General features: G+C 37.8%; 1 protein-coding gene and 1 pseudogene across 4 annotated transcripts; one reads left to right on the top strand and one right to left on the bottom strand.

The window, feature by feature from the left end:
• Nucleotides 1-3,832: 3,832 nt before the first annotated feature.
• Nucleotides 3,833-7,394, top strand: LOC114723714 (BTB/POZ domain-containing protein At1g63850-like; annotated as a pseudogene).
• Nucleotides 7,395-8,431: 1,037 nt separating this feature from the next.
• On the bottom strand, nt 8,432-11,554 carry LOC114723713 (uncharacterized protein At1g01500-like). Of its 4 annotated transcripts, none has more exons than XM_028909943.1 (3): nt 11,096-11,554; nt 9,544-10,510; nt 8,432-8,729 (listed from the first exon to the last, which is right to left on the bottom strand). In XM_028909943.1, the coding sequence occupies exons 2-3, from the start codon at nt 10,255-10,257 to the stop codon at nt 8,499-8,501; spliced, it is 945 nt and encodes a 314-aa protein (XP_028765776.1). In that variant the 5' UTR covers nt 10,258-10,510; nt 11,096-11,554; the 3' UTR covers nt 8,432-8,498. The 4 variants fall into 4 exon arrangements, with proteins under 4 accessions (XP_028765776.1, XP_028765780.1, XP_028765778.1 ...); XM_028909947.1 differs by having other exon boundaries at nt 9,544-10,343; XM_028909945.1 differs by having other exon boundaries at nt 9,544-10,384; nt 11,096-11,553.
• Between the last annotated feature and the right edge of the window lie 1,854 nt (nt 11,555-13,408).

Below are 13,408 nucleotides of genomic sequence, written 5' to 3'. Positions count from 1 at the left end.
AATTAACAAACTGTGTTGTCACAATAGTTAAATTAAACTTTTGATTTCTATAAGAAACTAGTTTACCGATAGGGTTTCATGTGATAGAATAGGTTGAGGACCCAGTTTTAAGCTTGTGAAACAATTTAACTTTGACATTAAGAAATGGGATCAATGGTTGCACAAAAAGTCAAACATCTTGAAGGTCACGAATCGCTTAAAAAAACTAGGAAAATTATTGTGAGATTTTCGCAAATAATTGTAATTGTTTAAAAAATCCTACAACAAGCAAGCATTTTGGGGAAGAAAAAGTCAAATTTTCTATATTCATTCTTTAACACGTCATGATTATTTTCCTCAAAATACATAAATTTTCTATCAATGTTATGGTATAGGGTGATAATACCACATGGCTAACAATTTTTTATTTAAAACAAGTCAATTCTCATAATTCCGAACTTAATGAATTAGAAGAATTATACTATCTCCGGTCCTTAATATAACATCTCGTTTGAATTTTATTTTGGTCCTAAATATAAGACCTCATCCACTTGTCTCTATATTTATGTACTCCTCCGGTCCTTATTATATACCCAATTTGATTTTTATATTGGTCCTAATTATAAGACCCAATCCATTTCTCTCTTATATTTATACATTTTTTTCAAAGATAATCTCTAATAATGATAGTTTTTAGCCAATATACTTAATTAGCAAGGATATTTTAGGAATAACAATACTTATTTATTATAAATAACTAATTACCTTACTTCCCTTATCTCCTCAAATAGTCAATTGGGTCTTATAATAGGACCGGAGGAGTATTTTTTTCCAAGATAGTCTTTCTATAATGTAGTTCTAGCCTGATTAGCAAAGATATTTAGAAAAGACAATACCTATTTATTACAAGTAACTAATTTAATTTTTTTTTATCTCTTCAAATTAGTGAATTACTCTTATAATTAAAACCGGAACTAGTATTATCTTGAGTGGAATCATTAATTGAGATAGTTTGCAAAATTTTTATCCCATGTCGCATGTAGGATCAAATATCCATGATGATGAGATGATGAGCATTTTGACTTTGGAATCCAAGTCATGTCCTGAACGGCACAGCGTTGTCTCCCATGTGCCATAAAGATGCTGCCACTGCTTCATTGCGTTTTTGAATATTTGGGATGAGACCATTATTCAGATTTGTCATGGACAAGCATGGTGAGATTAAATTAATCTGTAGTTAATCGCATGGATATTGTGCAGAGCAATTATTAAATGAAAATATTTCAAAAGTATCAAGTTATTGTGAATTTTATGGCCTTGATTATAACAAGCTCTGGGTGTAAATTTTGGAATAATGTTATCTTATTTAATTTTGAGTTCTGCCGTATACAGTAACGTCAGTGCACATATGAAGAATTGTGGAGTGATGTTAATTACAATAAGCAGTTCTTGGTTCAGATTTTTTTGGGTCAGATTTAGATGTTTGGCAAAACCAAAACCACGGTTTCAGAATTACTTTTTCGAAAACGATAACCTCCTCCACATATTTACTTCGTATCCGTAAAAGCATTTCTGAAACTATGTTTGGTTTCTATCCAACACCCCTTTAGTTGCAATCTTAATCACTTATGAATCAATTTTTGATGCTTAAGCATTTGTTGTAGTATTTAAGTGAATCTAACTTTTTTTTGGGAAAAATATTCAAATCTCAGATTTAAAAAATATACATAAAGAGGTCACCAAAAAATTACATTTATAAATTAAATTTGCATATTTATTTTTTATTAGTTAAATTTTTATATTTACAAATCAAGTTACATTATTTAAGGAGAATTAAAATAATTTTTTTTAATTTTTTTTTTTGGTGTTTTTACCTGAAGAAAAAGTAAGTCCAGTTGAATCCAGCACTTTACATTGAAGATCACGGCCAGATTCAAAGCAGCATACTTGGCAATCACTCCCTCACTTTTTTTTTTGCTACTGAGGAGGGCTAAGGCCCGAAGTGGAAAAGTAGACTAGAGAGTAGGATTAATGGGGTGTTTGGATAACCCCATAATCACTTTTCAGAAGCACTTTTCTGTAAATCGAGACAAACTCCTCTACATATTTATTTCATATACCGTAAAAGCATTTCTGAAACCATAGTTTTGTTCTTATCTAAACACCTTTTAAATCCCATATATTTATTAAGAAGCGTAGCCCTTAATTGACCGGACATGAATCTGAATCAAAGTAGCCGGATTTTGAAATTTTTTGCTTAACTGATGCATCAGCTAACATATTCTGTTGTCTACCAATGTGCATAATTTGAAACTCCTGATCGTACGCAAGTAGGCTTTGATTTTTTTTGGGGCAGGATCAATCACTTCTTCGGCCGTCCCCCATTGGCATTTCCGCATTAATCAATGCCCCCCCCCCCTTTTTTTTCCTTGGGCCACTTCTTGAAACTTAATGGGAAGGCCCGTTCTCCATCTGGCTAGCATGTTCCTTCATAATGGTCTTGGTCTAACATCTTTTTTTTTAGCAAAAAAAAAAAAGTGGGAATTTCCCACTCTATCGCATTCATGGAAGATTGAAGACAGTATGAACGTACCAACAGAACTTGTTCAATGAAATAGGTTAGTTTCTCGTAACATGCTCAATCAAAGTTTGACTTCTTGTTGAGAGAAATGTCCACATTTAGTGTTTAATAATATTTCGAATAAGATTACTTTCCATATTAAAACGCCCATGTGTGGCCAAAAAAAAAAGACAATATATGCATAGTGACCATTATATGACTTATAAAGATAACAAGAGTTTGTCTGATTAATAAAGAGTCGATTCATAACTCATAAGATTGTGAATTCGAATCTCATTGTTGATGTTAGGATCTTGTTCATAGACAATTTGTAAATATTTTTATAAGCACTATTTGAGTTTGGAGGTATATCTTGATCTAAGAGAAAGACTCAATTTATTTAAACTTCATTTGTAAAAACTATATGACTTATAAAATTTATTCCAAACACCCCGCTGTGATTTTAGTATTCCACGTATTGATTTTAACGCTCTCAAAAGAGGCAAGCACTGAAAAACCCCGTTTGCATATTATATAGAATTTTTTTCGTCGTGTACATACTAATAAGTACTACCTTTGATTTTTAATATAAGATATCGTTTGATTTTTATTTTGGTTCTAATTATAAGACCCCAATTCACTTTGTCTATCATATTTATGTATTTTTTTCCAAGATAGTCCTTTTAATAATGATAGTTTTAGGTAATAAACTTGATTAGAAAGAATATTTTAGAAAAGACAACATCTATTTTTTTTGGTAGTTAGACAACATCTATTTATTACAAAATAACTAACTTAACTTATTTTTTTAATCTCTTCAAATTAATATCTAGTTTTTATAATTAGAACCGGAAGAAGTAGTATTTTTCCTAGTTTTCATATATGGGTTTTAAAGAGAACATTACTCTATTTAGGAACTGCCGCCTCAACAGATGTTGATTTGATTAAATGTGGCACTGCTTATCTTCATGATGGCATCGTCTCCGTTTCAATCCCCCCCCCCCCAACCAGAAAAAAAGGCGGGCGTCGTTGTGTGGTATTGAAAAACTGCTATGGTCGGTCTACACACGTGGCATGTCGCGAGTCGTTGAATTCAGGGATTTTTTTTCCCCTCTTGCATGAGGTGAGCGGGGATCGCGTGTGTTGGAGCCACATTCTGGAAACATCAGATGAAGAATGTGTTTGCTCGCGCTCAGGGACTGTGGATGGCTTTTGCACCGAACTCAACAAATGAAGCCTAGCGTTTTATTATGCGTGGCAGTGGAGTGATGCGATGTGGATTGTTGGATCAAAATGACGGCCATGATGAATTTGATTGACAAAATCCATACTCACGGTGAATCCACTGAATTAATCATACTTTTCTGTCTTCATCCTCATTATTTATTACCGCCCTTATCCACTAGGAGTGCAATAAAAGCCTAGATGGACATTTATTCCCCTTCACGGAATCATGCTGTTAATCATCATTCGGACTCCCGTGGATAAACATTAGCTTAGGACCCCAAAAATCGTCTGTCCCCTCTATTTTATTTAAATGTATGAAAAATTAAATTAAACACGATAATGCAATTTATATGTGGATAATTGGAAGTACTGAGAACGGAGAGTGGGATTTTCCATAGCAGCGCAGCCCGCGTTGAAAACACACTCTGGACGTTCCTGCGTTGAATTCCTGGAGAAGGCCAGAGGATTCTTCATTCATATTCCTGTTCCAGCCATTTCATCACCCCTAAACGCCTACCTCTTGATTAACTCTGTATTTCTCTCTCTCTTCAATTGATTGATCGTTGATTTTCGTTTTCTTCCCTCTCCCAAATGATCACCGGCGGCCCCAAGAAGAGGCCACGCGCCACCCCCACTCGGCAGAACGTTTCCTGCTGCGCCGTCATTGATAATTCCTTCTCCGATGAATCCCTCTGTGTAGTTTCCCAAAACCCCCGTATTCGTAGTTCCCCCTGCATTGGCGGCAGTAGCGCCCACCACCCCCTTTTTCAATGACTCTTCCACTGCCGACGTCATCCTCCGCCTCTTCGTTGATAGCGGCTCTCCGCTTGGATCTTCATTTTCCTCCGATTCTGGCTCTGTCGATCCCGCCGTGTCTACCTCCGACCTTCACGTGTACCTTCACTCTGACATTCTCCGCCGCTCTAAATACTTCTCGGTCATTCTATCGGATCGATGGAGTGGCCAGTCTCGTCCTCAAGAGTCTGATGGTTTGTTGAAGCTTAATCTCGGGGTCCCACTTGCTTCGGGTGCCATTCAGTCTCATCTCACGGTGCTGGAATTGCTTGTACACTAATGATTTCGCTAATACGATCGATAGTGCGTCGACTGCTCTGGATCTTCTTCCAGTTGCCCTAGAATTGCTGTTCGAGGAATGCGTTCGTTCGTGCGTTACTTTCCTGGAAGCAGTGCCTTGGTCCGAAGAGGAAGAGAGGAGAGTGTTGAATTTGATCCCTCTTCTCAGCGAGGAGGAGTCGAAAGAGCTTCTTGCGAGGGTATCTCCTGTAAGGGAGGACTCTTGCGAAGCAATGCTTGAAGGTTTGATTTCGTCGGCTATTTACAATTATCAGAACACGGCATTCGTCAAGGCGTTTGTGGCCAAGATTCTGCGGGATTTCTCTTCGAGGGAATCGGCCAAGAGAGTGCTGGAGAAGGCGTTCAAGACGTCCTTGCAGACTGCGAAGGAGTGCTTGGAGGAGTATTCCAGTCCCGATTTTAGAGGGGACCATAATGAGACGGAGGCATTACAGAGACTGAATTTGCACAAAGCGTTGACGTCTGGGAGGCATTTGCAATGGTTGTTGGAGAGAATGATTGAGCTGAGGGTGGCTGATGAAGCCGTTAAAGAATGGAGTGAGCAAGCGGCGTTCACAGCTGATTTGCAGAGGGCATTCCGGGATGATGCCTGGAGGAATATTGTCCCGGGTCTTCCTGCAGTTTTGCTTCGGTGCACTTACAGGTTAGCGAAGGCTGTTTCCGCGGGCGCTATTTTGGCTGCTAGACAGGTAAATGATTCTCAGCCTTGAAACTTTTCATTCGTAGTTTTAATCCTCTTACTCAGTCCGTTACATGGCATGATTTTGAGACCGAATGTTCTATCCTTTTCGGCTGATTAAATTCCTAATGTGATTTTTACTTGCGAGAGTTTATCTGCATTCAAGTCCTTGTTCTCATGCAATGTTTTATCTGTATTAATTATGGACTTTCTTTGTTGCCCCGACATGTGAACCTGTTGGGTCTTATGGAATACGGCCGTGAGCCACTGCCCACTAGTACTGATATGAAGCTGCCAAGCTTATTGGTTAGATATTCTTGAAAGCGCTATTCTGGGATGTTCTTTTAGTACCTCGATGGCGCTGTTCCTTTTCTTTTCTTAAATATCTCTGCATATATTTATGAACCCTTTAATTGATCTAATTCTTCCTACATTTTGGAAGCGGAGTTTCATCTACACGCATTTATTTGGCTATACTGGGGTTTAAGGATTCTTTTAAAATCTCAACAACTCGTCTGTATAGGCTATGGATATTGAGTTTTCTATATGTGGAATTGAAACGCCTTATCTCTCTGTTTTTTTCCCCTCCTTTGAAGAGAGGTGAAAGATGAAATGCCTTGACTCTTGGAGAGTTGGCCTGTTACAGACGTGTGTTCCTTCTACTGCCTGCACATGGCCATTGGCTATTGTCATGTCCTGTTAAACTTGTTGAAAAAATAAATTATTTATGGTCCTCTATGTACTTGGGTTCACTTCTGAAAGCGGTCTGTTGTGGTTGATGCATCAAACGAATATTCAGAAATGCAAATCAAGTAGGATTCTCTAAAGATTATGGCTTGGTGTCTTTACCCACTGGATACCTGATTTTGTCGATTAACCGTATATTTTGAGAGTCTGATTTTTTGTGATTTGTGAATGAGTTTGAGACTAGATTTACTTCATTTTGTGTTGCTACCGTCGCAGATTTTTGTTCTTTATTCAGGAATTATAGGCTATTCGGCATAACTTGCTGAGTTGTGATAGAAGCAGCACAACTTGGTTGAGTCACATAGAGTTCGTCTTTTCTTTTGTCCATTTTAAGTCTACTGCAGGTTCATGTGCCTATGTCTTAAAAAACTATAATATAGTTCGCGTTTAATCTAGACGTCCGAGTGAACTAGAACTTGGCAGTTGTGAGCGCGTTAGAATGCTAATGTCTACATCTGAATGATCTGTTCAGGTAAGAAGGAAGCTTGTGGAAGACTGGCTTCCTGTTCTAGTCGTATGCAAGGACAACGTTTCACCAATGTCGCCCTACAAAGCATTGTATGTGGAGCTGGAGGAAATATTCTTGAGCATTATCTCCACACTTCCTATGTCAGATGCCCAAGAATTGTTGCCGCATTGTCTCAGCTTCTCAACCCGAAACGTGGAAGATTGTCCTCACCTGGTCACAGCGTTCAATACCTGGTTCCGGCGTGCAGCCCAACCCGTCAAACCCGATTATAATAAGACCTCTGGTGAATGAGTACCTGCGAGCGTGCGTCTTTGTTGCGTACCTTCTGTTCAAGGGATGTGCATATGGACACCGAGTGCTCGGAAGTTGAAGTTTTATCAACTTATGGCGCGTGTATATATACATGTATAGAGAAAAACTAACAGTCACATAGGATAACTCCAAACCCCTTTGAAACTATCCTTTTGAGACTGCATTTGCATGTTTCTCACTGTTTTCCCTTATCAAGCTGATCTGCCTGTTTTCCGGTGGTTGTATAGCTAATAAGTTGTTGGCGCTTTTGGTTCGGCTGGGAGAACTATTGTCTTGATTAAACTCGGACCCATACTTATAGATCCGTTTTTCGTTCCTTCTCTGCATAAAACTTATGAAGGATAGTAATCATATGGATAGAAGAGGTATGGCAAGAAGCATAAAATTTATGTAGTATACACTAAAATATTTCTAGCTATTTGTATTTTATAAAGGAATTGTCAGATGGAATTCAAGCTGCCAAATAAATAAAGACTAAGTAAAGCATGAAGGAGTACATAAATGTAGCGATAAATATTCTTATAAATTTGATGCTTTTATCTTTAAAAGACGTAACCTTCAAGGAGTCGGCTGCCATGGAAACTGATAAAGGCATTAGTTTAGCTAGTTTAATGAATATTAAATTGTATCCGTACTAATAATAAAAACGCTTATTTTGGATTTGGTGCAAGTCAATGCTCCATGGCTCCCATTAAAATGTCCTTAAAATGAGCGGAAGGGACAGTGAAGAGGAAGACGGGCGGAAAAAGAAAAGCGCATCCAGAATGGTTTCTTCTATATTTTCTAAGCTGGATCCACCTTGCACTCTTCACTCATCCTAACTCCTAAGATTAGTCCCTCACGTTCCACACATTCTTTTGAGATACTTTTATACTAATTTATGCCAAAGATAAACCACTTTCCCGCATCTACCCCGTAATTCTCCCTCTTAAATTTTGCCAACTTCGTTCTTTTGCTTTCCGAGTTGGAGTGTTGCTCCGACTTAAACAGCATGCTAGACTGCTAATTCTCTACGGCGATATTTGATGCAGGAAAACTCGGAATTTTGCCAACAATTTATGAATCAATTCACCGAATACTTCATCATATAAAGCATCAAAATTCAAAAATCATATCAAGCGTCCAATATCTTCCATGCATATCATAAAGTTCCTATGAACAGGCCTTCAACTTCGAGCACTCAAAAATTTAAGACATCCACAACAAACGTTACCCACAGGTTAAATGCAGGAGAAGCGTGTATCAAGAACATATCACCTACACGGAGATGGAATTGAACTTACACTATGTCTGATGCAAGCAAAACAAAAACAAAACAATTATTCTGTAAAAAGCAAAAAAAAAAAAAAAAAAAAGAACTCAGTTGAGCAAACCATTCTTGTGTTTCCTTTAGATGAAAGGAGGGAGAGTGCCAAAAAGGAGAGAGTAATTTACAAGAGGCGTCTTCTGAAGTGGCGAGTGGTTCCTTGGTAAGTTTTAATGAGCAGTCCAACGCCAATACCAATCCCGAGGCACACACTGAGGCCAATACCCACACCAACCCTCACACCAGCATTGAACCATGAAAGTTCCCCATCTTCTAACTCCTCTTGATACCCTGTTCTTGTGTATAGGACATTGTATTCCTCATCTTCTGGTTTCTGCTCTAAATAATCTGGGCCCTGCACAATTGCCATCTCACGTTGAAGCATGTGTTCTTCTTGTTGTAAAAACAAACATGATCTTCAAATTCTGACTATGTCTATTAAACCATTTTTTTTTCATTGGATTGGATGGATTATAGGTTACGGATCTGATCAGAGGAGCAGGTTTTATGTGCCACTCAGCATATACACCAAACGGACCAAATTGACTTTGCTCATGCGCTCTAGTTGGTAAATTGTATTTGCCGGGGATACAAAAAATTTCCTAGTTATAGATGTCCGATGCTTGTCAAAGGAAGAAATTTCAACTTCCATTGGGCATGAGAAGCCAAGTAATAAACGAAAAATTGCTCAAAAGGGGCATAAAGTTCAACAATGATCAATGGGTTAATGAGGGAAAAAAAAAACACCAGCCCTTAGCAGTCCTTCAAAGCTTAAACACAATGCAGTTGCTAAAAGAAACACGGATAAAATACAGATTTTTCTTCTTTGAGCTCAGCTTACTGCAAAATTTGTAGATTCCACTTAGGAATGAGTGAGAGTTAGCAATAAAAAATTGAAACATTAACACGGAGGCGCCATGATAAATAAAGCGTTGCAAACAGTGAGCAGTAAGTCCATAGACTGAGTTTATACAAGAACACCTAAAAGCAAGCCCCAAACAAAGAAGTGCGGTATTTAAGGATATCATGGTTTCACTGAGCTCAATTTTCAACTATCAGACAAGGCATAAAGGGCATTATGTTAACCTGGCTAATGGATCAACAAAGCAAAATATAAGAAACACAACATAGCAGAAATGAAATTGAAGAATCGATTAGCATTTAATTACCTGCAATTGCAAAGCAAGATTTGAAGAAACATGTTTCTGGTTCTCATCAGCTTCATGCTCAGGAATTGCATCCAACACTCCCTTCCTCATGATTTTCTTCTGAGAACTGAGCATTAGTGTCTTTGTTAATATAATTGGAGTCCCAGAGAAGGACCCTGCAATGTAGACCTCAATAGTTGGTGAAGCTGAATCAGGTAACATGAATTGTTTCCCCCTGAAGAAGCTAGTGCCTGGACTTAAATCTGATTCACAGTTCATGGTCCACCTTCTTCCATCCAAACTTGAATCGCCTTCAAGACCCTTGCTGCCTTTACGTAGCTCTAAAACCCCAGAAAGCAGAAGGACTTCATTATCAAACACCTCATACTTCACACCACCACTCGTCCTTATGCTATCAGTGCTCACAAATGTCACTTCTTCTGATTTTCTATCCACTCTGTCTCTTTTGAGAAGTGTTGAAACCCCGTCGGAGTATATACTAGTTCGGAGACCGTTAACTTCTAGAAGGGTATCGGGATTCAAAGGAATGTGATTCAGTGTAAGAACATCAGGAGTAGTATCATCAAGCTCACATTTGCAAACTCTTACATAGAATACTCTTATGTCAAGCCAAGGTAATGAGCCCTTCATGGAGGGTTGATATGAGTGTCTAGCAGCAATGTGTCCATTATCAACTGCTCCATTTCGATTAGCCTTATGATAATCCTCCATCATCCGGCAACATTCAGTCTCCTCCTCACCGAGATTCTTACATCTCAATTCCTATAAAACTTGTGCCAACATCAATCCACTGAAATGATCTTGACTCATAAAACGGGAAGCAATATCAGTGATGCGAAATCTGGTCAAGTTACAAGCAAACGTTAATAAATTATCGTCAACAGAAACTCGGAAAGGGGAAGGTCCGAAATCTAACGTCAATAGAGATATGGGAAATAATTCTGCCAGCTTAAGATCATGGATACATCTGGTAGTGAAAATTAAATGATACATCAACGAATTAGAAGGATAAAGAAAGAGGCAGGAACCTGAACTCAATAAGATAAGATAAACATCAACAGCTATGGTTTTAGAGTTAGTAGACCAAAACCACAAAAAAAAAAAAAGTAAAAGAAAAAGAAGAAAAAATAATTAGTCACAGACAAAGAGAGCTGATTAACCAACCCAAGGAAGAAGCAAACAAAAGAAGAAACCCAGTAGAAAAGTCTTCTGATATCACAGATTAAACTTGCAGCAAGTGCTCTCTCTCTCTCTAGATTTTGACCAATTTACGATTGAACAGAAAATAATACCACACTTGAGTTAATTAACCAATATCCCCACAATGTAACTGCAACAATCAAAAGGAAAGGAAATTCGAAGAGCGACGAAGTGGGACAATTGTCACCGAAGAAAAATTTGCGGTGGAATTGCGAATCGGAAAGATAGAAACGCAGACTATGACAAAGTTGTCGCGATACGGGACAGAGACCAGACATCGAAGGAACCGACAAGACGAGACTCGCGTGAATACCATACCACAAATAATAATTTAACAGCAAAACAAACTCACCAAGAAAAATCTTGGTCTTTGATTTTGAAGATGCCAAATGAATCGAATACTGATCTCACACCTATTTCTGTTTTTGATTCCCCCAACAGAACAAAAATAACCTTTTGGCTCACAACCAGAATCACTGCCACGAGAAGAAGAATCTAATCTAACAGAGACCAACTCAAGTCCTCAAATCTCACAACTCGAGTCTATGAACTCTTCTTTCACTTTTGAAACCGTCACTTGTATCAAAGCATAAGAAAGACCCAAATACTCAAATCTTTAGACAACATGGCATATGGATTCTTCTCCCAGTTTTGCAGTTCGCTAAAAAATTTTGACGCACAGGGAAGTTGTAGAAGATCCGGATCGATTGTAATTAGGATAGAGGACTCGTTCTGCCCCTAATATTCCTGAGGTCTTATCCACAACAGCGAGAATATGCACTTTCACAGGGACAACGTATCGAATAAACATGGACAAGCTTATTATTTTCTTTCTGTACAATCCTATGATGACGACGAATCACAATTTATATTAAGAGTATAAGATTTCTTTTCTTGGCCACATTAAACCCCTTTAATTTTATTTGGAGAAATTGCAAAAAAAGACCTTCGAATTGTAAAAACGCAGATAGGAACCCTTGACAACTTCACTTTGGGTTTTGACAAGAATAATATGCCCTGAAGTTGTCAAGGGTCCCTATCTGTGTTTTTGTAATTTCAAGGTCTTTTTTTGCAATTTTCCCATTTTGTTTCCTATTTTACTAATCTTTTATTCATTTATGCAAAAAAAAAAAAAAAGTTTTAAGACCCCCGTGCTTCGCCGGGTCCTTGCTAGGTCGTCCTTATCTCGAGCCGAAATATCTTGGTCTCTTTCCTTGCATAACTCTGTACTCTAAATTAAATTGTGTCTGCTTCTGACAAAATATTTCTGCACTTGAAAAGCTTTATATTTAATTTCTCATATACTATAAAAAGTTATGTGGGTGTGTAATTATCCTTCAGGCTCAATGCTTGCATCTGTGATCAATTTTATATTCTTCTTCTTCTTCTTTTTGCTTTTGTGGTCAATTCGCCTGCCAAATATTACTTAGCTAACTACTGCTCCCCTTTCAAGATTGAGTTTTACTGTAAGAATAAAATAAGAACATGATTTCTAATGGCAAAAAAAAAAAAAAGAACATGATTTCTAAAGTTATGATAATCACAAAAAATAATAAAACGTAACAATTTTGCCTGTCGACCATCTTGTAATCAAGTCCAACGAGTGCAGCTTACTTTTAAGGCCAGAGAAAAATGGCAATTCAGTTAAGTAATACAATATGAATTAATTGGCGAATAGATTTGGTTCAAATGCGATGCCTATCCTTGTAAAGAATATACAAATGGTTGATATTTTGCATTATACTACCAATTAGTTTAGCATGAAAAATCGGGAGATAACGATATAAGCAGCAAGTGAAAGCATGTTACGAAATTAAAGAGGATGTGACACGTGGCGTCCTGTGGAAAAGGGACCGTGGAGTAGATAGATAGATTAGGATGTCGTCTTTTATCGATAAGTTTAACGAAAAATGTGAGGAAACCCCCTTCCAATAGTAGTAAATAACGTGACATTAAAGAATTGGAAATAGACGGGCCACAACCGGCCAGCACATCACGTGAAACCCATATGGCCCAAGATAATGTCAACAAGGTCACATCGCATGCCAACCTGCTGGAATTTTCCCAAATGATTTCTCTACCGCACCTCAAATCGCCTGTACCCTGCTGTCGTTTCTCTCCGTCGTTAGATTTTTTGGACGGTTGAGATTAACTCAAGAGAACTTGTAGGGAAATGGATATCATGCTCATATTAAGTTGCTAGGAAAATAAACGGACAACATATAGTCAAATACGCTTCTTATTAGACTGTCTGGGTGGGAATTGAATTGCCCTTTTTTCTTTAAAAATGAATTTTAATTTTTTTTATCTTAACTGAAATATAATGCAAAAAATGTAACAATAAGATGATCGAATGTATTCCAATCATATGTCATGTGAATTACTTCAAAGTAACATCAAAGGACGACCAAATTTGAACACTAGGGAGCATGACGTGATTCCTTTTGTCCACTAGATGAGGTGGAGGGATCTATTTTTTTGCTAAAACATAGATATCCTCTTATCAGAGGCAATCATATTCGAAACACTGTCAGTCACTAAATGTGAACACCTTTTCCAGTAGGGATTCGAACCTTGATTCACCACTTTGTGAAAACTAGTCCCTTCTACTAGACCTAACTCCTATTAGTAATCTAGTTGATTTGTGAAAGACTCACAGGAGAGG

Source organism: Neltuma alba, unplaced genomic scaffold (assembly GCF_004799145.2).
Source record: "Neltuma alba isolate B1F8T4 unplaced genomic scaffold, ASM479914v2 tig00012151_pilon, whole genome shotgun sequence".
NCBI classification, from domain to species: Eukaryota; Viridiplantae; Streptophyta; class Magnoliopsida; order Fabales; family Fabaceae; genus Neltuma; species Neltuma alba.
This window is presented reverse-complemented; position numbering and strand designations above follow the sequence as displayed.